This window comes from Anomaloglossus baeobatrachus, unplaced genomic scaffold (genome assembly GCF_048569485.1).
Source record: "Anomaloglossus baeobatrachus isolate aAnoBae1 unplaced genomic scaffold, aAnoBae1.hap1 Scaffold_551, whole genome shotgun sequence".
Classification (NCBI taxonomy): Eukaryota; Metazoa; Chordata; class Amphibia; order Anura; family Aromobatidae; genus Anomaloglossus; species Anomaloglossus baeobatrachus.
Genome location: NW_027444894.1, coordinates 64,065 through 88,834, shown reverse-complemented (window position 1 = coordinate 88,834; position 24,770 = coordinate 64,065). Strand labels below are relative to the sequence as shown.

Genomic DNA, 24,770 nt, shown 5'->3' with positions numbered 1-24,770 from the left:
ATGTGCAGTTGCAGTCAGTGCTGTAAGGTTACTATGTGCAGTTTCATTCAATGCTGTAAGGTTATTTTTTGTAGTTTCATCCAGTACTGTAAGGTTATTATGTGTAGTTTCATCCAATGCTGTAAGGATACTTTGTGTAGTTTCATCCAATGCTGTAAGGATACTATGTGTAGTTTCATCCAATGCTGTAAGGATACTATGTGTAGTTTCATCCAATGCTGTAAGGATACTATGTGTAGTTTCATCCTTTGCTGTAAGGTTACTATGTGTAGTTTCATCCAATGCTGTAAGGTTACTATGTGTAGTTTCATCCAATGCTGTAAGGATACTATGTGTAGTTTCATCCAATGCTGTAAGGTTACTATGTGCAGTTGCAGTCAGTGCTGTATGGTTACTCATTATGTGTAGTTGCATTCAGTGTAAACTTACTATGTGTGACTACAATCCTCATTATTTAGACCTAATATTTTTGCTGACCCCAGATGTAAAATCTGAAGTCCTGAATTTCTCGGGTGTTTCAGTGATTGCATTTCTTTCTGTAGTTACCCAGAGAAGGTCACCGTCTTCTTCTTCGTCCTGATGACCCTGCTCTGGTTCACACGGGAACCCGGGTTCGTTCCGGGGTGGGAATCGCTTTTTGAAAAGTGAGTTGTTAAAAATGTAAATACAATCTATTGCTTCCTGTTATCAGCCAATTTAGCCTGACCATACTCTTCTTCTATTGCATGTTAAGCAGCTGCCCTATATACTATAAGTGCAGGGTCCCTGTCCTTGGTTTACACCATTCAGTTCCTATTGTCTGCAGCTTCGTTTACCAATTCTACCATCTGCTCTTGTTTCAGGAATGGTTTTAGGACGGACGCGACAGTCTCAGTTTTCCTCGGATTCCTGTTGTTCCTGATTCCTTCCAGGAGACCTCAATTTACCTGTTTTGGAAAAAAAGAGTCAGGTGAGAGTGCAGAAAAACACACTCTACACCTGGCACTGATAATGAGGGCAGTGTGTGTGTGGGCACTCTACTCCTGGCACTGATAATGAGGGCAGTGTGTATGTGGGCACTCTTCATTTGGCACTGATAATGAGGGCAGTGTGTGTGTGGGCACTCTACTCCTGACACTGATAATGAGGGCAGTGTGTGTGTGGGCACTCTTCATTTGGCACTGATAATGAGGGCAGTGTGTGTGTGGGCACTCTACTCCTGACACTGATAATGAGGGCAGTGTGTGTGTGGGCACTCTACTCCTGACACTGATAATGAGGGCAGTGTGTATGTAGGCACTCTACCTATGGCACTGATAATGAGGGCAGTGTGTATGTGGGCACTCTACACCTGGCACTGATAATGAGGGCAGTGTGTATGTGGGCACTCTTCATTTGGCACTGATAATGAGGGCAGTGTGTGTGTGGGCACTCTACTCCTGACACTGATAATGAGGGCAGTGTGTGTGTGGGCACTCTACTCCTGACACTGATAATGAGGGCAGTGTGTATGTGGGCACTCTACCTATGGCACTGATAATGAGGGCAGTGTGTATGTGGGCACTCTACACCTGGCACTGATAATGAGGGCAGTGTGTATGTGGGCACTCTTCATTTGGCACTGATAATGAGGGCAGTGTGTGTGTGGGCACTCTACTCCTGACACTGATAATGAGGGCAGTGTGTGTGTGGGCACTCTACTCCTGACACTGATAATGAGGGCAGTGTGTATGTGGGCACTCTACTCCTGGCACTGATAATGAGGGCAGTGTGTATGTGGGCAGTCTACTCCTGGCACTGATAATGAGGGCAGTGTGTGTGTGGGCACTCTACTCCTGGCACTGATAATGAGGGCAGTGTGTGTGGGCACTCTACTCCTGGCACTGATAATGAGGGCAGTGTGTGTGGGCACTCTACTCCTGGCACTGATAATGAGGGCAGTGTGTGTGGGCACTCTACTCCTGACACTGATAATGAGGGCAGTGTGTATGTGGGCACTCTACTCCTGGCACTGATAATGAGGGCAGTGTGTGTGTGGGCACTCTACCTATGGCACTGATAATGAGGGCAGTGTGTATGTGGGCACTCTACACCTGGCACTGATAATGAGGGCAGTGTGTATGTGGGCACTCTTCATTTGGCACTGATAATGAGGGCAGTGTGTGTGTGGGCACTCTACTCCTGACACTGATAATGAGGGCAGTGTGTATGTGGGCACTCTACTCCTGGCACTGATAATGAGGGCAGTGTGTATGTGGGCAGTCTACTCCTGGCACTGATAATGAGGGCAGTGTGTGTGTGGGCACTCTACCTATGGCACTGATAATGAGGGCAGTGTGTATGTGGGCACTCTACACCTGGCACTGATAATGAGGGCAGTGTGTATGTGGGCACTCTTCATTTGGCACTGATAATGAGGGCAGTGTGTGTGTGGGCACTCTACTCCTGACACTGATAATGAGGGCAGTGTGTGTGTGGGCACTCTACTCCTGGCACTGATAATGAGGGCAGTGTGTATGTGGGCACTCTACTCCTGGCACTGATAATGAGGGCAGTGTGTATGTGGGCAGTCTACTCCTGGCACTGATAATGAGGGCAGTGTGTATGTGGGCAGTCTACTCCTGGCACTGATAATGAGGGCAGTGTGTGTGTGGGCACTCTACTCCTGGCACTGATAATGAGGGCAGTGTGTGTGGGCACTCTACTCCTGGCACTGATAATGAGGGCAGTGTGTGTGGGCACTCTACTCCTGGCACTGATAATGAGGGCAGTGTGTGTGGGCACTCTACTCCTGACACTGATAATGAGGGCAGTGTGTATGTGGGCACTCTACTTCTGGCACTGATAATGAGGGCAGTGTGTGTGTGGGCACTCTACCTATGGCACTGATAATGAGGGCAGTGTGTATGTGGGCACTCTACACCTGGCACTGATAATGAGGGCAGTGTGTATGTGGGCACTCTTCATTTGGCACTGATAATGAGGGCAGTGTGTGTGTGGGCACTCTACTCCTGACACTGATAATGAGGGCAGTGTGTATGTGGGCACTCTACTCCTGGCACTGATAATGAGGGCAGTGTGTATGTGGGCAGTCTACTCCTGGCACTGATAATGAGGGCAGTGTGTGTGTGGGCACTCTACCTATGGCACTGATAATGAGGGCAGTGTGTATGTGGGCACTCTACACCTGGCACTGATAATGAGGGCAGTGTGTATGTGGGCACTCTTCATTTGGCACTGATAATGAGGGCAGTGTGTGTGTGGGCACTCTACTCCTGACACTGATAATGAGGGCAGTGTGTGTGTGGGCACTCTACTCCTGGCACTGATAATGAGGGCAGTGTGTATGTGGGCAGTCTACTCCTGGCACTGATAATGAGGGCAGTGTGTGTGTGGGCACTCTACTCCTGACACTGATAATGAGGGCAGTGTGTATGTGGGCACTCTTCATTTGGCACTGATAATGAGGGCAGTGTGTGTGTGGGCACTCTACTCCTGGCACTGATAATGAGGGCAGTGTGTATGTGGGCACTCTACTCCTGACACTGATAATGAGGGCAGTGTGTATGTGGGCACTCTACTCCTGGCACTGATAATGAGGGCAGTGTGTATGTGGGCAGTCTACTCCTGGCACTGATAATGAGGGCAGTGTGTGTGTGGGCACTCTACTCCTGGCACTGATAATGAGGGCAGTGTGTATGTGGGCACTCTACTCCTGGCACTGATAATGAGGGCAGTGTGTATGTGGGCACTCTACTCCTGGCACTGATAATGAGGGCAGTGTGTATGTGGGCACTCTACAGCTGGCACTGATAATGAGGGCAGTGTGTATGTGGGCACTCTACTCCTGGCACTGATAATGAGGGCAGTGTGTATGTGGGCACTCTACTTCTGGCACTGATAATGAGGGCAGTGTGTATGTGGGCAGTCTACTTCTGGCACTGATAATGAGGGCAGTGTGTATGTGGGCACTCTACTCCTGGCACTGATAATGAGGGCAGTGTGTGTGTGGGCACTCTACCTATGGCACTGATAATGAGGGCAGTGTGTATGTGGGCACTCTACACCTGGCACTGATAATGAGGGCAGTGTGTATGTGGGCACTCTTCATTTGGCACTGATAATGAGGGCAGTGTGTGTGTGGGCACTCTACTCCTGACACTGATAATGAGGGCAGTGTGTGTGTGGGCACTCTACTCCTGACACTGATAATGAGGGCAGTGTGTATGTGGGCACTCTACTCCTGGCACTGATAATGAGGGCAGTGTGTATGTGGGCAGTCTACTCCTGGCACTGATAATGAGGGCAGTGTGTGTGTGGGCACTCTACTCCTGGCACTGATAATGAGGGCAGTGTGTGTGGACACTCTACTCCTGGCACTGATAATGAGGGCAGTGTTTTTGGGCACTCTACTCCTGGCACTGATAATGAGGGCAGTGTGTGTGGGCACTCTACTCCTGACACTGATAATGAGGGCAGTGTGTATGTGGGCACTCTACTCCTGGCACTGATAATGAGGGCAGTGTGTGTGTGGGCACTCTACCTATGGCACTGATAATGAGGGCAGTGTGTATGTGGGCACTCTACACCTGGCACTGATAATGAGGGCAGTGTGTATGTGGGCACTCTTCATTTGGCACTGATAATGAGGGCAGTGTGTGTGTGGGCACTCTACTCCTGACACTGATAATGAGGGCAGTGTGTATGTGGGCACTCTACTCCTGGCACTGATAATGAGGGCAGTGTGTGTGTGGGCACTCTACTCCTGGCACTGATAATGAGGGCAGTGTGTGTGTGGGCACTCTACCTATGGCACTGATAATGAGGGCAGTGTGTATGTGGGCACTCTACACCTGGCACTGATAATGAGGGCAGTGTGTATGTGGGCACTCTTCATTTGGCACTGATAATGAGGGCAGTGTGTGTGTGGGCACTCTACTCCTGACACTGATAATGAGGGCAGTGTGTGTGTGGGCACTCTACTCCTGGCACTGATAATGAGGACAGTGTGTATGTGGGCACTCTACTCCTGGCACTGATAATGAGGGCAGTGTGTATGTGGGCAGTCTACTCCTGGCACTGATAATGAGGGCAGTGTGTATGTGGGCAGTCTACTCCTGGCACTGATAATGAGGGCAGTGTGTGTGTGGGCACTCTACTCCTGGCACTGATAATGAGGGCAGTGTGTGTGGGCACTCTACTCCTGGCACTGATAATGAGGGCAGTGTGTGTGGGCACTCTACTCCTGGCACTGATAATGAGGGCAGTGTGTGTGGGCACTCTACTCCTGACACTGATAATGAGGGCAGTGTGTATGTGGGCACTCTACTTCTGGCACTGATAATGAGGGCAGTGTGAGTGTGGGCACTCTACCTATGGCACTGATAATGAGGGCAGTGTGTATGTGGGCACTCTACACCTGGCACTGATAATGAGGGCAGTGTGTATGTGGGCACTCTTCATTTGGCACTGATAATGAGGGCAGTGTGTGTGTGGGCACTCTACTCCTGACACTGATAATGAGGGCAGTGTGTATGTGGGCACTCTACTCCTGGCACTGATAATGAGGGCAGTGTGTATGTGGGCACTCTACTCCTGGCACTGATAATGAGGGCAGTGTGTGTGTGGGCACTCTACCTATGGCACTGATAATGAGGGCAGTGTGTATGTGGGCACTCTACACCTGGCACTGATAATGAGGGCAGTGTGTATGTGGGCACTCTTCATTTGGCACTGATAATGAGGGCAGTGTGTGTGTGGGCACTCTACTCCTGACACTGATAATGAGGGCAGTGTGTGTGTGGGCACTCTACTCCTGGCACTGATAATGAGGGCAGTGTGTATGTGGGCAGTCTACTCCTGGCACTGATAATGAGGGCAGTGTGTGTGTGGGCACTCTACACCTGGCACTGATAATGAGGGCAGTGTGTATGTGGGCACTCTACTCCTGGCACTGATAATGAGGGCAGTGTGTATGTGGATACTCTACACCTGGCACTGATAATGAGGGCAGTGTGTATGTGGGCACGCTACACCTGGCACTGATAATGAGGGCAGTGTGTGTGTGGGCACTCTACACCTGGCACTGATAATGAGGGCAGTGTATGTGGGCACTCTACTCCTGGCACTGATAATGAGGGCAGTGTGTGTGGGCACTCTACTCCTGGCACTGATAATGAGGGCAGTGTGTGTGGGCACTCTACTCCTGACACTGATAATGAGGGCAGTGTGTATGTGGGCACTCTACTTCTGGCACTGATAATGAGGGCAGTGTGTGTGTGGGCACTCTACCTATGGTACTGATAATGAGGGCAGTGTGTATGTGGGCACTCTACACCTGGCACTGATAATGAGGGCAGTGTGTATGTGGGCACTCTTCATTTGGCACTGATAATGAGGGCAGTGTGTGTGTGGGCACTCTACTCCTGACACTGATAATGAGGGCAGTGTGTATGTGGGCACTCTTCATTTGGCACTGATAATGAGGGCAGTGTGTGTGTGGGCACTCTACTCCTGGCACTGATAATGAGGGCAGTGTGTATGTGGGCACTCTACTCCTGACACTGATAATGAGGGCAGTGTGTATGTGGGCACTCTACTCCTGGCACTGATAATGAGGGCAGTGTGTATGTGGGCACTCTACTCCTGGCACTGATAATGAGGGCAGTGTGTATGTGGGCAGTCTACTCCTGGCACTGATAATGAGGGCAGTGTGTGTGTGGGCACTCTACTCCTGGCACTGATAATGAGGGCAGTGTGTGTGTGGGCACTCTACTCCTGGCACTGATAATGAGGGCAGTGTGTGTGTGGGCACTCTACTCCTGGCACTGATAATGAGGGCAGTGTGTGTGTGGGCACTCTACACCTGGCACTGATAATGAGGGCAGTGTGTATGTGGGCACTCTACTCCTGGCACTGATAATGAGGGCAGTGTGTATGTGGATACTCTACACCTGGCACTGATAATGAGGGCAGTGTGTATGTGGGCACTCTACACCTGGCACTGATAATGAGGGCAGTGTGTGTGTGGGCACTCTACACCTGGCACTGATAATGAGGGCAGTGTATGTGGGCACTCTACTCCTGGCACTGATAATGAGGGCAGTGTGTATGTGGGCACTCTACTCCTGGCACTGATAATGAGGGCAGTGTGTACGTGGGCACTCTACTCCTGGCACTGATAATGAGGGCAGTGTGTATGTGGATACTCTACACCTGGCACTGATAATGAGGGCAGTGTGTATGTGGGCACTCTACACCTGGCACTGATAATGAGGGCAGTGTGTGTGTGGGCACTCTACACCTGGCAGTGATAATGAGGGCAGTGTATGTGGGCACTCTACTCCTGGCACTGATAATGAGGGCAGTGTGTATGTGGGCACTCTACTCCTGGCACTGATAATGAGGGCAGTGTGTATGTGGGCACTCTACTCCTGGCACTGATAATGAGGGCAGTGTGTGTGTGGGCACTCTACCTATGGCACTGATAATGAGGGCAGTGTGTATGTGGGCACTCTACACCTGGCACTGATAATGAGGGCAGTGTGTATGTGGGCACTCTTCATTTGGCACTGATAATGAGGGCAGTGTGTGTGTGGGCACTCTACTCCTGACACTGATAATGAGGGCAGTGTGTGTGTGGGCACTCTACTCCTGGCACTGATAATGAGGGCAGTGTGTATGTGGGCAGTCTACTCCTGGCACTGATAATGAGGGCAGTGTGTGTGTGGGCACTCTACTCCTGACACTGATAATGAGGGCAGTGTGTATGTGGGCACTCTTCATTTGGCACTGATAATGAGGGCAGTGTGTGTGTGGGCACTCTACTCCTGGCACTGATAATGAGGGCAGTGTGTATGTGGGCACTCTACTCCTGACACTGATAATGAGGGCAGTGTGTATGTGGGCACTCTACTCCTGGCACTGATAATGAGGGCAGTGTGTATGTGGGCAGTCTACTCCTGGCACTGATAATGAGGGCAGTGTGTGTGTGGGCACTCTACTCCTGGCACTGATAATGAGGGCAGTGTGTGTGTGGGCACTCTACTCCTGGCACTGATAATGAGGGCAGTGTGTGTGTGGGCACTCTACTCCTGGCACTGATAATGAGGGCAGTGTGTGTGTGGGCACTCTACACCTGGCACTGATAATGAGGGCAGTGTGTATGTGGGCACTCTACTCCTGGCACTGATAATGAGGGCAGTGTGTATGTGGATACTCTACACCTGGCACTGATAATGAGGGCAGTGTGTATGTGGGCACTCTACACCTGGCACTGATAATGAGGGCAGTGTGTGTGTGGGCACTCTACACCTGGCACTGATAATGAGGGCAGTGTATGTGGGCACTCTACTCCTGGCACTGATAATGAGGGCAGTGTGTATGTGGGCACTCTACTCCTGGCACTGATAATGAGGGCAGTGTGTACGTGGGCACTCTACTCCTGGCACTGATAATGAGGGCAGTGTGTATGTGGATACTCTACACCTGGCACTGATAATGAGGGCAGTGTGTATGTGGGCACTCTACACCTGGCACTGATAATGAGGGCAGTGTGTGTGTGGGCACTCTACACCTGGCAGTGATAATGAGGGCAGTGTATGTGGGCACTCTACTCCTGGCACTGATAATGAGGGCAGTGTGTGTGTGGGCACTCTACACCTGGCACTGATAATGAGGGCAGTGTGTGTGTGGGCACTCTACACCTGGCACTGATAATGAGGGCAGTGTGTGTGTGGGCACTCTACTCCTGGCACTGATAATGAGGGCAGTGTGTATGTGGACACTCTACTCCTGGCACTGATAATGAGGGCAGTGTGTATGTGGACACTCTACTCCTGACACTGATAATGAGGGCAGTGTGTATGTGGGCACTCTACTCCTGGCACTGATAATGAGGGCAGTGTGTATGTGGACACTCTACTCCTGGCACTGATAATGAGGGCAGTGTGTATGTGGACACTCTACTCCTGGCACTGATAATGAGGGCAGTGTGTATGTGGACACTCTACTCCTGACACTGATAATGAGGGCAGTGTGTATGTGGGCACTCTACTCCTGGCACTGATAATGAGGGCAGTGTGTGTGTGGGCACTCTACTCCTGACACTGATAATGAGGGCAGTGTGTATGTGGGCACTCTACTCCTGGCACTGATAATGAGGGCAGTGTGTATGTGGACACTCTACTCCTGGCACTGATAATGAGGGCAGTGTGTATGTGGGCACTCTACTCCTGGCACTGATAATGAGGGCAGTGTGTGTGTGTGGGCACTCTACACCTGGCACTGATAATGAGGGCAGTGTGTGTGTGGACACTCTACTCCTGGCACTGATAATGAGGGCAGTGTGTATGTGGGCACTCTACTCCTGGCACTGATAATGAGGGCAGTGTGTATGTGGGCACTCTACTCCTGACACTGATAATGAGGGCAGTGTGTATGTGGACACTCTACTCCTGGCACTGATAATGAGGGCAGTGTGTATGTGGGCACTCTACTCCTGGCACTGATAATGAGGGCAGTGTGTTTGTGGGCACTCTACTCCTGGCACTGATAATGAGGGCAGTGTGTATGTGGACACTCTACTCCTGACACTGATAATGAGGGCAGTGTGTATGTGGACACTCTACTCCTGGCACTGATAATGAGGGCAGTGTGTATGTGGACACTCTACTCCTGGCACTGATAATGAGGGCAGTGTGTGTGTGGGCACTCTACTCCTGGCACTGATAATGAGGGCAGTGTGTATGTGGACACTCTACTCCTGGCACTGATAATGAGGGCAGTGTGTGTGTGGGCACTCTACACCTGGCACTGATAATGAGGGCAGTGTGTGTGTGGGCACTCTACTCCTGGCACTGATAATGAGGGCAGTGTGTGTGTGGGCACTCTACTCCTGGCACTGATAATGAGGGCAGTGTGTATGTGGACACTCTACTCCTGGCACTGATAATGAGGGCAGTGTGTATGTGGGCACTCTACTCCTGGCACTGATAATGAGGGCAGTGTGTATGTGGACACTCTACTCCTGGCACTGATAATGAGGGCAGTGTGTATGTGGGCACTCTACTCCTGGCACTGATAATGAGGGCAGTGTGTATGTGGACACTCTACTCCTGGCACTGATAATGAGGGCATTGTGTGTGTGGACACTCTACTCCTGGCACTGATAATGAGGGCAGTGTGTGTGTGGGCACTCTACTCCTGGCACTGATAATGAGGGCAGTGTGTATGTGGGCACTCTACTCCTGACACTGATAATGAGGGCAGTGTGTATGTGGGCACTCTACTCCTGGCACTGATAATGAGGGCAGTGTGTATGTGGGCACTCTACTCCTGGCACTGATAATGAGGGCAGTGTGTATGTGGGCAGTCTACTCCTGGCACTGATAATGAGGGCAGTGTGTGTGGGCACTCTATTCCTGGCACTGATAATGAGGGCAGTGTGTATGTGGGCACTCTACTCCTGGCACTGATAATGAGGGCAGTGTGTGTGTGGGCACTCTACTCCTGGCACTGATAATGAGGGCAGTGTGTGTGTGGGCACTCTACACCTGGCACTGATAATGAGGGCAGTGTGTATGTGGGCACTCTACTCCTGGCACTGATAATGAGGGCAGTGTGTATGTGGATACTCTACACCTGGCACTGATAATGAGGGCAGTGTGTATGTGGGCACTCTACACCTGGCACTGATAATGAGGGCAGTGTGTGTGTGGGCACTCTACACCTGGCACTGATAATGAGGGCAGTGTGTGTGTGGGCACTCTACTCCTGGCACTGATAATGAGGGCAGTGTGTGTGTGGGCACTCTACTCCTGGCACTGATAATGAGGGCAGTGTGTATGTGGACACTCTACTCCTGGCACTGATAATGAGGGCAGTGTGTATGTGGGCACTCTACTCCTGGCACTGATAATGAGGGCAGTGTGTATGTGGACACTCTACTCCTGGCACTGATAATGAGGGCAGTGTGTATGTGGGCACTCTACTCCTGGCACTGATAATGAGGGCAGTGTGTATGTGGACACTCTACTCCTGGCACTGATAATGAGGGCATTGTGTGTGTGGACACTCTACTCCTGGCACTGATAATGAGGGCAGTGTGTGTGTGGGCACTCTACTCCTGGCACTGATAATGAGGGCAGTGTGTATGTGGGCACTCTACTCCTGACACTGATAATGAGGGCAGTGTGTATGTGGGCACTCTACTCCTGGCACTGATAATGAGGGCAGTGTGTATGTGGGCACTCTACTCCTGGCACTGATAATGAGGGCAGTGTGTATGTGGGCAGTCTACTCCTGGCACTGATAATGAGGGCAGTGTGTGTGGGCACTCTATTCCTGGCACTGATAATGAGGGCAGTGTGTATGTGGGCACTCTACTCCTGGCACTGATAATGAGGGCAGTGTGTGTGTGGGCACTCTACTCCTGGCACTGATAATGAGGGCAGTGTGTGTGTGGGCACTCTACACCTGGCACTGATAATGAGGGCAGTGTGTATGTGGGCACTCTACTCCTGGCACTGATAATGAGGGCAGTGTGTATGTGGATACTCTACACCTGGCACTGATAATGAGGGCAGTGTGTATGTGGGCACTCTACACCTGGCACTGATAATGAGGGCAGTGTGTGTGTGGGCACTCTACACCTGGCACTGATAATGAGGGCAGTGTATGTGGGCACTCTACTCCTGGCACTGATAATGAGGGCAGTGTGTGTGTGGGCACTCTACACCTGGCACTGATAATGAGGGCAGTGTGTGTGTGGGCACTCTACACCTGGCACTGATAATGAGGGCAGTGTATGTGGGCACTCTACTCCTGGCACTGATAATGAGGGCAGTGTGTGTGTGGGCACTCTACACCTGGCACTGATAATGAGGGCAGTGTGTGTGTGGGCACTCTACTCCTGGCACTGATAATGAGGGCAGTGTGTGTGTGGGCAGTCTACATCTGGCACTGATAATGAGGGCAGTGTGTATGTGGGCAGTCTACACCTGGCACTGATAATGAGGGCAGTGTGTATGTGGGCACTCTACTCCTGACACTGATAATGAGGGCAGTGTGTGTGTGGGCACTCTACTCCTGGCACTGATAATGAGGGCAGTGTATGTGGGCACTCTACACCTGGCACTGATAATGAGGGCAGTGTGTGTGTGGGCACTCTACTCCTGGCACTGATAATGAGGGCAGTGTGTATGTGGGCACTCTACTCCTGGCACTGATAATGAGGGCACTCTGCTATCCTGAATCTTGGCGAATATGTAATGTATGGGTCCTGGAGAGCCGTTTCTGTGTGATGCCCCTTGGTGCTCCTGGGACTTTATGACACTCTTTAGTGAATGTCTACACACGCGTGATGTGATTTCTTCCCTCAGGAAAGGGCGAGAAGAAGGAAGAAGATGGACCACACCTGGGAGGCCCGATGCTGACTTGGCACGAATTCCAGACGCATATGCCCTGGGAGATTGTGGTGCTGGTGGGTGGAGGCTACGCCCTGGCTGCCGGCTGTAAGGTAACATTACTCAGGAGAAGAATGATTCTGTAATCTATGCAAAATAGTGCAGAATACCCAGGAAGAGTTGTCATAGGGTCAGAAGCGCCTGAGTGCCTCTGTCTATCATGTAACTCTAATAACTCCAACTCTAGAATCCCTAATAGTATATTGGTTATGAAATGGTTAATTGTAAAAATTCAGGTGGTCTACGAATAGTGAAATGGATTATTGTAAAATCTCTGGCAGTCTAGGGGTGCTGAAATGATTCATCATAGAATCCCTGGTGGTCTAGAGGTTGTGAAATGGTTGATTGTATAATCCCTGGTGGTCTAGAGGTTGTGAAATGGTTGATTGTATAATCCCTGGTGGTCTAGAGGTTGTGAAATGGTTGATTGTATAATCCCTGGTGGTCTAGGGGTTGTGAAATGGTTGATTGTATAATCCCTGGTGGTCTAGAGGTTGTGAAATGGTTGATTGTATAATCCCTGGTGGTCTAGGGGTTGTGAAATGGTTGATTGTATAATCCCTGGTGGTCTAGAGGTTGTGAAATGGTTGATTGTATAATCCATGGTGGTCTAGAGATAGGGAAATGGTTAATTGTGAAATTACAGGGGATCTACGAGTTGTGAAATGGCTCATTGTAAAATCCCTGGTGGTCTAGGGGTAGTGAAATGATTCATTGTAAAATGTCTGATGCTTGGGGGTAATAATATCAGTCATTGTAAAATCCCTGGTGGTCTAGAGGTTATTGAAACAGGTCGTTATAAAAAAACATGATGGTAGTCTAGAGGTAGTCAATGGATGTATTGTAAATTCCAGGTGATCTACGAGTAGTGACATGGTTCATTCTAAAACTCCTGGTAGTCTAGAGGTAGTCAAATGGCTGACTGTGAAGATCCTGGTGGTCCAGGAATAAGGAAATGATTCATTGTAAAATCTCTGATGTACTAAAAGCAGTAATTGTAAAATCCCTGGTGGTCTAGGGGTAGGGAAACATGTCATCATAAAATCCCTGGTGGTCTAGAGGTAGGGAAACGGGTCATCATAAAATCCCTGGTGGTCTATGGGTAGGGAAATGGGTCGTTATAAAATCCCTGGTGGTCTAGGGGTAGGGAAACGGGTTATCATAAAATCCCTGGTGGTCTAGGGGTAGGGAAACGGGTCATCATAAAATCCTTAGTGGCCTAGAGTCAGTGAAACGGGTCGTTATAAAATCCCTGGTGGTCTAGAGGTAGGGAAACGGGTCGTTATAAAATCCCTGGTGGTCTAGAGTCAGTGAAACGGGTCGTTATAAAATCCCTGGTGGTCTAGAGTCAGTGAAACGGGTCGTTATAAAATCCCTGGTGGTCTAGAGTCAGTGAAACGGGTCGTTATAAAATCCCTGGTGGTCTAGAGTCAGTGAAACGGGTCGTTATAAAATCCCTTGTGGTCTAGAGTCAGTGAAACGGGTCGTTATAAAATCCCTGGTGGTCTAGAGTCAGTGAAACGGGTCGTTATAAAATCCCTTGTGGTCTAGAGGTAGTGAATGGATGTATTTTAAATTCCAGGTGATATAGGGGTCCAGAAAAGGCTCATTGTAATCATTGTAACATCCCTGGTTATCTAGAGGTATCGAAGTGGTAAATTGTAGAATCCCTGGTGGGCAAGGTACTGAGCATTAACCAGTTATTGTTTCCCTGGTAGACCTCCGGCCTCTCCACATGGATTGGCCGTCAGATGGAGTGTCTGAGCAGCCTCCCGTCCTGGGCCGTCAGCCTCCTGGCTTGTATTCTGGTGTCCGCAGTGACAGAATTCGTCAGTAACCCGGCCACCATCACCATATTCCTGCCCATCCTGTGCAGTCTGGTAAGAGACAAGACCCCCAATGTGAATGAGGAGCAGAAACCCCCCAAAAATCCGGGTCTCTATGGATGACTCCTAACTGCGTGGTTTTTTTTTCTTCCAATTTTGCAGTCTGAAGCTCTTCACATTAACCCTTTATACACGCTGATTCCGGTCGCCATGTGCATCTCATTCGCTGTGATGTTACCAGTGGGGAACCCCCCGAACGCCATCGTATATAACTACGGGCACTGCCAGATCAAAGATATGGTAAGAGAAGGAATAAACAGGAGGGAAGATGGTGCTCCGCATGTCTGCCTACAGGGGCAAGAAAATTCAAGGGGAAAAAAAGTTGTGGATTTTCTACTCTAGTCAGAACAAAATCTGCGGTCAAAATTATTTTGGCTTTTACAAGCACTGTTGTAAGTTTCCTGACCACAGAAATAAACAGGAGGGAAGATGGTGCTCCGCATATCTGCCTACAGGAGCAAGAAAATGCAGGAAAGAAGTTAGGGTAAAGGTAAAAAAAAGTAGCAGATTTTGCACTCTAGTCACAACCAAAGCTGTGGTCAAAATTATTTTGGCTTTAACCAGCACTGTTGTACGTTTCCTAACCACAGGAATAAACTGGAGGGAAGATGGTGCTCCGCATATCTGTCTACAGGGGCAAGAAAATTCAGGAAAGAATTCATGGTACAAAAAAGTTGTGGATTTTGCAATCTAGTCACAACCAAAGCTGCAGTCAAAATTATTTTGGCTTTAACCAGCACTGTAGTAATAAATAGGAGGGAAGATGGTGATTTGCATATCTGCCTACAGGGGCAAGAAAATTCAGGGGTGGAAAAAGTTATGGATTTTCTACTCTAGTCAGGGCCGTATTTACCATTAGGCACCCGTGGTCCGGTGCCTAGGGCGGCAGATTGTGAGGGGCGGCACCTTCTGGCAGCAAAAAAAAAAAAAAAAAAATTTTTTTTTTTTTTTTTTTACATTTTTTTTTTTTTTTGTGGCCGCCGAGCACAGGGAGCTGATTGACCCCGGAACTGCCGGCGCCTGCACTTCCGGGGTCACAGGCGCGCGCCAATCAGCTCCTTCCTCTGTGCTGCGTCCACTGCTGTGTGGACGTCACATGCAGAGCTCACAGCAGGACGCCGCGGAGGACGCCGTGATGGAAGCCGGTGTCAGAAGAGGATACTCACGTGAGCCAGGAAGATGGCGGCGTTCACTGGAGCAGGTAAGTGGATTCATAAGGAGCGTGGGAGTGTCTCTAATGCAGACCAGAGATCTGCGCATGCGGGGGGGGGAGGCGGCAAAGGCAGATACTGGAGGGAGGCAGAGGCTGAGACTGGGGGGAGGCTGGAGGGAGGCAGAGGCTGAGACTGGGGGGAGGCTGGAGGGAGGCAGAGTCAGAGACTGGGGGCAGGCTGGAGGGAGGCAGAGGCAGAGACTGGGGGGAGGCTGGAGGGAGGCAGAGTCAGAGACTGGGGGCAGGCTGGAGGGAGGCAGAGGCAGAGACTGGGGGGAGGCTGGAGGGAGGCAGAGGCAGAGACTGGGGGGAGGCTGGAGGGAGGCAGAGGCAGAGACTGGGGGGAGGCTGGAGGGAGGCAGAGGCTGAGACTGGGGGGAGGCTGGAGGGAGGCAGAGGCAGAGACTGGGGGGAGGCTGGAGGGAGGCAGAGGCAGAGCCTGGAGGGAGGCAGAGGCTGAGACTGGAGGGAGGCAGAGGCTGAGACTGGGGGGAGGCAGAGGCTGAGACTGGGGGGAGGCTGGAGGGAGGCAGAGGCTGAGACTGGAGAGAGGCAGAGGCTGAGACTGGGGGGAGGTTGGAGGGAGGCAGAGGCTGAGACTGGAGGGAGGCAGAGGCTGAGACTGTGGGGAGGCTGGAGGGAGGCAGAGGCTGAGACTGGGGGAGGCTGGAGGGAGGCAGAGGCAGAGACTGGGGGGAGGCTGGAGGGAGGCAGAGACTGGGGGGAGGCTGGAGGGAGGCAGAGGCAGAGACTGGGGGGAGGCTGGAGGGAGGCAGAGGCAGAGACTGGGGGGAGGCTGGAGGGAGGCAGAGGCTGAGACTGGGGGGAGGTTGGAGGGAGGCAGAGGCTGAGACTGGAGGGAGGCAGAGGCTGAGACTGTGGGGAGGCTAGAGGGAGGCAGAGGCTGAGACTGGGGGAGGCTGGAGGGAGGCAGAGGCAGAAACTGGGGGGAGGCTGGAGGGAGGCAGAGGCAGAGACTGGGGGGAGGCTGGAGGGAGGCAGAGGCTGAGACTGGGGGGAGGCTGGAGAGAGGCAGAGGCTGAGATTGGGGGGAAGCTGGAGGGAGGCAGAGGCAGAGACTGGGGGGAGGCTGGAGGGAGGCAGAGGCAGAGACTGGGGGGGAGGCTGGAGGGAGGCAGAGGCAGAGACTGGGGGGAGGCTGGAGGGAGGCAGAGTCAGAGACTGGGGGCAGGCTGGAGGGAGGCAGAGGCAGAGACTGGGGGGAGGCTGGAGGGAGGCAGAGGCTGAGACTGGAGGGAGGCTGAGACTGGGGGGAGGCTGGAGGGAGACTGAGGCTGAGACTGGGGGGAGGCTGGAGGGAGGCTGAGGCTGAGACTGGAGGGAGGCTGAGGCTGAGACTGGGGGGAGGCTGGAGGGAGGCAGAGACTGGGGGGAGGCTGGAGGGAGGCAGAGGCAGAGACTGGGGGGAGGCTGGAGGGAGGCTGAGGCTGAGACTGGAGGGAGGCTGAGGCTGAGACTTGAGGGAGGCTGAGGCTGAGACTGGAGGGAGGCTGGAGGGAGGCTGAGGCGGAGACTGGGGCAGGCTGAGGCTGGGGGGAGGCAAAGGCTGAGACTGGGGAAGAGAGGCTGATGCTGAGGGAAGATAGAGGCTGATGCTGGGGGAGAGAGGCTGATGCTGGGGGAGTGGGAGAGAGGGGCTAATGCTAGAGACAGAGGACAAGGGATGAGGGATAGTGCAATGACAAAATCGATTGGGTGGGGGGAGTGTAAGGACTCAGAATAAGAGGGGGCAGCATTGGGAGCTCATTGTGAAGAAGGGGCAGCATGTGTGGGATCAGTATGGAGTGGAGCAATGTAGGGGAGTCAATATCAAGAGTGGGGTAGTGTGTGTGTGGGGGGTCTCAGCATAAGCGTTAGTGTGGTGGTCTTAGCATGAGTGGGGCAACATGAAGGTCTCATTATGGAAAAGAGGAAGGCAGCATTAGGAGCTCATGGAGAGGGACAGCATGCATGGGACATTGTGAGAAGGGGGCAGCATGCATGGGACACTGAGGAGGGGGCAGCATGCATGAGACATTGTGAGAAGGGGGCAGCATGCATGGGACACTGAGGAGGGGGCAGCATGCATGAGACATTGTGAGGAGGAAGCAGCATGCATGGGACATTGTGAGGAAGGAGCAGCATGCATGGGACATTGTGAGGAGGGAGCATCAAGCATGAGACATTGTGCGGAGGGAGCAGCATGCATGGGACATTGTGAGGAGGGAGCAGCATGCATGGGACATTGTGAGGCGGGAGCAGCATACATGAGACATTGTGAGGAGGGGGCAGCATGCATGAGACATTGTGAGGAGGGAGCAGCATTCATGGGACATTGTGAGGAGGGAGCAGCATGCATGGGACATTGTGAGGAGGGGCAGCATGCATGGGACATTGTGAGGAGGGAGCAGCATGCATGGGACATTGTGAAGAGGGGGCAGCATGCATGGGACATTGTGAGGAGAGAGCAGCATGCATGGGACATTGTGAGGAGGGGGCAGCATGCATGGGACATTGTGAGGAGGGGGCAGCATGCATGGGACATTGTGAGGAGGGGGCAGCATGCATAAGACATTGTGAGGAGGGGGCAGCATGCAAGGGACATTGTGAGGAGGGGGCAGCATGCAAGGGACATTGTGAGGAGGGAGCAGCATGCATGGGACATTGTGAGGAGGGGGCAGCATGCATGGGACATTGTGAGGAGGGGGCAGCATGCATAAGACATTGTGAGGAGGGGGCAGCATGCATGGGACATTGTGAGGAGGGAGCAGCATGCATGGGACATTGTGAGGAGGGAGCAGCATGCATGGGACATTGTGAGGAGGGGGCAGCATGCATAAGACATTGTGAGGAGGGGGCAGCATGCATGGGACATTGTGAGGAGGGGGCAGCATGCATGGGACATTGTGAGGAGGGAGCAGCATGCATGGGACATTGTGAGGAGGGGGCAACATGCATGGGACATTGTGAGGAGGGGGCAGCATGCATGGGACATTGTGAGGAGGGAGCAGCATGCATGGGACATTGTGAGGAGGGGGCAGCATGCATGGGACATTGTGAGGAGGGGGCAGCATGCATGGGACATTGTGAGGAGGGAGCAGCATGCATGGGACATTGTGAGGAGGGGGCAGCATGCATGGGACATTGTGAGGAGGGAGCAGCATGCATGGGACATTGTGAGGAGGGGGCAGCATGCATGGGACATTGTGAGGAGGGAGCAGCATGCATGGGACATTGTGAGGAGGGGGCAGCATGCATGGGACACTGTGAGGAGGGGGCAGCAAGCATGGGACATTGTGAGGAGGGGGCAGCATGCATGGGACATTGTGAGGAGGGGGCAGCATGCATGGGACATTGTGAGGAGGGGGCAGCATGCATGGGACATTGTGAGGAGGGGGCAGCATGCATGGGACATTGTGAGGAGGGGGCAGCATGCATGGGACATTGTCCTCACATCATGCTGCTCCCTCCTCACAATGTACAGATCATATTTCATAATCGAGGAAGGTGTGGTGGATATACAGTAGTTTATAAGGGAGGGCAGTGTGGTGTTTATTAGGGGCAGTGTCACAGTCACAGTATATAAGTGGGGACGGTGTGGTGGGAATATTTTATACTCATGCTATGTTTTGATGTGCCTGTGGTGATTCCCATTGGGGGGGGGGTTCGTTTCTTATTGATACTTTTTAAAGTGTGCTACAGAGTAGATCTGCCTTAAACAGATGTCGTGTGCGAAAACTCAGTTTTACGTTGTCACTAAGGGGCGCGACCACTTAAAGTGCCTAGGGCAGCACGAAGGCAAAATACAGCCCTGACTCTAGTCACAACCAAAGCTGTGGTCAAAATTATTTTGGCTTTAACCAGCACTGTAGCAATAAATAGGAGGGAAGATGGTGCTTTACATATCTGCCTACAGGAGCAAGAAAATTCAAAAAAGAATTAAGGGTAAAAAAAAGCCATGGATTTTGCACTCTAGTCACAACCAATGGTGCGGTCAAGATTATTTTGGCTTTAACCAGCACTGTTGTAATAAATAGGAGGGAAGATGGTGCTTTGCATATCTGCCTACAGGGGCAAGAAAATTCAGGAAAGAATTATGGGTAAAAAAAGTCACAGATTTTGTACTCTAGTCACAACCAAAGCTGTGGTCAAAATTATTTTGGCTTTACCAGAACTATTGTAAGTTTCCTGACCACAGGAATAAACAGGAGGGTAGATGGGGCTCCACATATCTGTCTACAGGGGCAAGGAAATTCAGGAAAGAATTCAGGGTAAAAAAAAAGTTGTGGGTTTTGCACTCTAGTCACAACTAAAACTGCAGTCAAAATTATTTTGGCTTTAACCAGCACTGTAGTAATAAATAGGAGGGAAGATGGTGCTTTGCATATCTGCCTACAGGGGCAAGAAAATTCAGGAAAGAATTATGGGTAAAAAAAGACACAGATTTTGTACTCTAGTCACAACCAAAGCTGTGGTCAAAATTATTTTGGTTTTAACCAGTACTGTTGTACATTTCCTAACCACAGGAATAAACAGGAGGGTAGATGGGGCTCCACATATCTGTCTACAGGGGCAAGAAAATAACAGGAAAGAATTCAGGGTAAAAAAAAAAAGTTGTGGATTTTGCACTCTAGTCACAACCAAAACTGCAGTCAAAATTATTTTGGCTTTAACCAGCACTGTAGTAATAAATAGGAGGGAAGATGGTGCTCCGCATATCTGCCTACAGGGGCAAGAAAACTCAGGAAAGGATTAAACTCCAGTAATGCATCTCAATCCACATGGGCAGACCCTCAACCAAAAGGGGGTGAAAGAAGGTGCAATGTGCAGCCTGACAGCAGAAGGAGCAGAATTTTGAATGCAGCTCCGACTGTGATTAGAGAACAATATTTACTAATTGTTTCCTTTTTTTGCCCCCTCAGGTGAAAGCCGGTCTGGGAGTGAACGTGATCGGTCTGGGTATCATCATGGTCGCCATTAACACTTGGGGCATCTCCCTCTTTCAGCTGAACACGTTTCCGGACTGGGCCATGACCCAGAACAGCACTCAGCACCTGTGAGCACAAGGAACGGGACCACTATAAACTTTCGGAGCCGGGGAATAAGCGGCGCAAGATACCGAGCTGTACACCAAAGGACAAAACATGTGCGCTTACATATTTAAAGGGGCAGTACCTCGCTTTGGCCAAACCCTTGTCATAAGCTGGTAATAGAAGAAGAGGCCCCTCCATACTTGTAGCATTTTCTAGCCCCCTCAGAGCTCTGGAAAATCCTGATCGGAAACCAAATCCTTCTCCACCTGTAAATACTCTTATAACCCTGGGCGTGTATATTTATTGCAGCAATTGTATGGCGCAGACTAGGTCAATCGTTGCAGTGATGCACGGTGCAGTATCTGTCTTGGCAACTTGTGACACCCAGAATGTGCAGAGGATTAAGGAGTTTTCTCATCAAGATATGCCAAAAAAGTGCACCAATAAGTGTGGAGAGGCGGCCGCGCATGCGCACCTCTCTCCTTTCACTTCTATGGGAGCTCTGACAAGTGCTAAACAAGAAGGAATTTCTATGGGCATTCCAAAAATTTGCAGCATTCTATCGCGTATGATTTTTGCCTAGTGACTACACAGTGCCTATAGAAATGGAGAGGCGTGCGCATGCGCACTCAGCTCTCCATAGCCTGCTTAGCAATTTTTAACATCCTGTTGAGAATAATACATGAGCATACGCGCCTTCCTCTTCACTCCTGCTTGCCCAATTTTCTGAGATGCCTCGGCAATGAATACAGATGAGCATACGCGACCTCCTTTCCTTTCCTGCATGCTCCGTAATTTTCTGAGATGCGCATGCGTGGTCCCCTTGTTATTCCTGCTTGCCCTGTTACTTTTTGGAGCTCTAATGGAAAGGAGTAGCGAGAGCTGAACATACCTGGAGCCCTCTTCTTTCCCGCTTTCTGCAATAGAAATTTATGAAGATGCGCATGCGCGACAACCTCTATTCCAGATCGCGTGGCAATTTTTGAAGCTCTAATGCTATGAATACAGTGCAGCATGAATGACCACCTCTCTATTTCTGCTTGCTAAGCAACTTTTTCATTTTCTATAAGATGAGATGTGCATCAACTTCTTCATTCCTGCTTGCTTCCCAATTTTGAGAAATGAAGATGCGCATGCGCAGACATCTTTCTCTTCCAGCTTAGTCTGTCATTTTTGGAGCTACAATAGATAGGTGTAGGTAGATTTGCGCACATGGCCAGCCACCTTTTCCTTCCTGCTTGCTTAGCTTCTTTAGACATTACTGGAAAGATGCGCATGCGCGGCCAGTTTGCGCAGTAATTTTTGAGGTTTCAATAGAAATGACTAGAGACAGCAATACATGCGTGGCCACCTCTCTATCCCAGCTTACTCTGCATTTTTTAGAGCTTCAATAGAAACGAGTAGAGCGCTACACATGAATGGCCACCATTTCATTCCAGTTTGCTTAGCAATTTTCAGAGATGCCTAAATTACTTACCGGTAATGGACAGGAAACCCACCGAAATAAAAGGGCGGCACCTCTCCACCGCCTCAGGTAGGTTACACAGGCAGCGAGGAATACCAGAAAAGCATATTAGCATAACCCATCACCAACATCATCTACCATCCGCAAACTGTGGATAACTCCCAAGAGAGAACTCATAAAAAAGGAGGTGGGAAGCGGTTGCGCCGTCGTGGACTCCGGAAAAAAACATTACCGGTAAGTAATTAATTTAGATTTTTCCCTTCAGCACGACAGCACTACCAGAGAGATTCTGATAGAAAATTAAATCTATGGAGGGACCACAGCTTGTAGCACCCTTCTACCAAAAGGTAGATCCACTGAAGAAGATAAATCTAATCTATAGTGATTAAAGAAGGTAGTAGGATCTACTCAAGAGGCACGTCCGCTCTTTCAGCCCAGGAAGTTGCCACCGACTTGGTGGAATGCGCGGTGATACCTTGAGCTAAATAGGCCTCCCTAATTGCTTCTTTTACCCATCTTGCTATGGATCCCTTTCGAAGCCGAAAGACCCTTCCTAGCTCCATGAAGGCACACAAATAGAACTTGACATCTCCAAGAACTAGTGACATCTAAGTATCGAAGCACTGATCTTCTGACATCGAAAGTGTGGCGCGTTACCTCCTTTGAATATCGCGACCTTCACTGTGGCAGCGCCGCAGCTCTTCCGGGTCTCCCATCCTGGGACAGAAAACTAAACTGATGCGGTGGAAAGGTGCCGGCCTTATATTTCAGGGGTTTCCTCTCCTAAGATGGGTGGACCTCTCTGGTGGCGCTATCATGGTGAAGAAGAGATTAATAGACGCGCATGCGCGGTCACCTTACTGTTCCAGCTTATTCTGCAAATTTTCAGAGCTATAATGGAAACAAGTAGAGAGAACTGTGCGTGCATGGCCACCCCTTCATTCCTGCTCACTTAGCAATTTTCGAAGGAAGCGCCTATGGAAATTAGAGAAGAGAAGCGCATGCGCAGCAATTTTTGGAGCTCTAATGGAAACGAGTAGAGAACTGTGCGTGCATGGCCACCCCTTCATTCTCCTTCGTTCCTGCTCACTTAGCAATTTTCGAAGGAAGCACCTATAGAAATTAGAGAAGAGACGCGCATGCGCAGCAATTTTTGGAGCTCTAATGGAAACGGGTAGAGAACTGTGCGTGCATAGCCACCCTTTCATTCCTGCTCACTTAGCAATTTTCGAAGTACCTATGGAAATTAATGAAGAGATGCGCATGCGCAGCAATTTTTGGAGCTCTAATGGAAACGGGTAGAGAACTGTGCGTGCATAGCCACCCTTTCATTCCCCTTCGTTCCTGCTCACTTAGCAATTTTCTAAGCACCTATGGAAATTAGAGAAGAGACGCGCATGCGCAGCAATTTTTGGAGCTCTAATGGAAACGAGTAGAGAGAACTGTGCGTGCATGGCCACCCCTTCATTCCCCTTCGTTCCTGCTCACTTAGCAATTTTCGAAGGAAGCACCTATGGAAATTAGAGAAGAGACGTGCATGCGCAGCAATTTTTGGTGCTCTAATGGAAACGAGTCGAGAAATGTGCGTGCATGGCCACCCCTTCATTCCCCTTCGTTCCTGCTCACTTATCAATTTTTGAAGCACCTATGGAAATTAGGGAAGAGACGCGCATGCGCAGCAATTTTTGGAGCTCTAAAGGAAATATTTTTGGAGCTTCAATGGAAATTAACAGACTCAGCAATACATACAAGGCCGCCTCTCCATCCCTGCTCGTTTAGCAATAATCCGGGCTGCCATAAAAGTAACAGCAGCAGAGGCGCATGCGCGGCCGACCACCTCTCCGTTCCTGTTTGCTAAGCAATTTTTGAAAGAACCACAAAGAAGGAAAAATAAAAGACCAGTAGAAATGCAGCCCCCTCTATTCTTCCCCTTGTCTGATAGGAAGCCGCAGACAACGGCTGCCCATGTCTTTCCTTGGGGTCCTACGTCTCGCACAACAAACCATTTCCTTTGCGAGTGTGTGAATGAGAGCAGACAGCAAACCAGCAGAATTATGAATGCAGCTCTGGGTGTGACTAGAGTATAAGACATGATGCAAGTCCAGATAATTACAGCAAACAAATGCAACATTAGAACTACTCTTCAGAAGTATTAATAAGTATTAAAAAATATAAATATATTGCGCAACATTTTGTAAAGCACCACACACGTATGACTAAGTGGAAATTACAAGCCATCGGCTATTGTTGACAATTGACGACCATATGGGTTTTTTATTTGCCTGGTCGGGTATTATAGCCAAGGCCCATTCACTTAAATAGGGATTATCTGCAATACCAAAAACAACCACATGGACGAGGGGGGCGCTGTTTCTGGAGAAATCAATAAATACCACTGGACATTTTGCTATTGTAGGGTGCAGGTGCATAGAGAGGGAACAAAAAGGGCCCTATAGCAACATTTAAAGTTGGGTGCCATGATAGGGCTGGGTCGTGGTAGACACAAAAACTGGGCATCTACCTGAGATTTTTATTTGGGGGGGTTGCGCTCACTGACCATCTCATGACTAGGGTCATAGGACATCTCAAGTAAAGTTTGGGCCAATTCTAAAAAGTTTTCAAAACTTTTTTTTCATATAAGTTATAAAAGAGGAGATCAGACATGTTCCTGCCCCCTGGTGGCCACTTGTGGTACTTGTAGTAGCCCCCCAAAAACAAAAAAAACCCGAA

The 24,770-nt window shown here is 50.3% G+C and overlaps 1 protein-coding gene across 1 annotated transcript in view; it reads left to right on the top strand.

The window, feature by feature from the left end:
• The window catches only part of LOC142283822 (solute carrier family 13 member 4-like), a 39,841-nt gene extending 19,029 nt beyond the window's left edge, over positions 1–20,812 (top strand). The window contains exons 11-16 of the mRNA XM_075333161.1: positions 543–644; positions 843–949; positions 12,360–12,496; positions 14,162–14,323; positions 14,432–14,569; positions 20,465–20,812. Of these exons, the coding sequence (XP_075189276.1) occupies positions 543–644; positions 843–949; positions 12,360–12,496; positions 14,162–14,323; positions 14,432–14,569; positions 20,465–20,602 (784 nt within the window). The 3' untranslated portion in view covers positions 20,603–20,812. The remainder of the gene's footprint in view (positions 1–542; positions 645–842; positions 950–12,359; positions 12,497–14,161; positions 14,324–14,431; positions 14,570–20,464) is intronic.
• Positions 20,813–24,770: the final 3,958 nt, after the last annotated feature.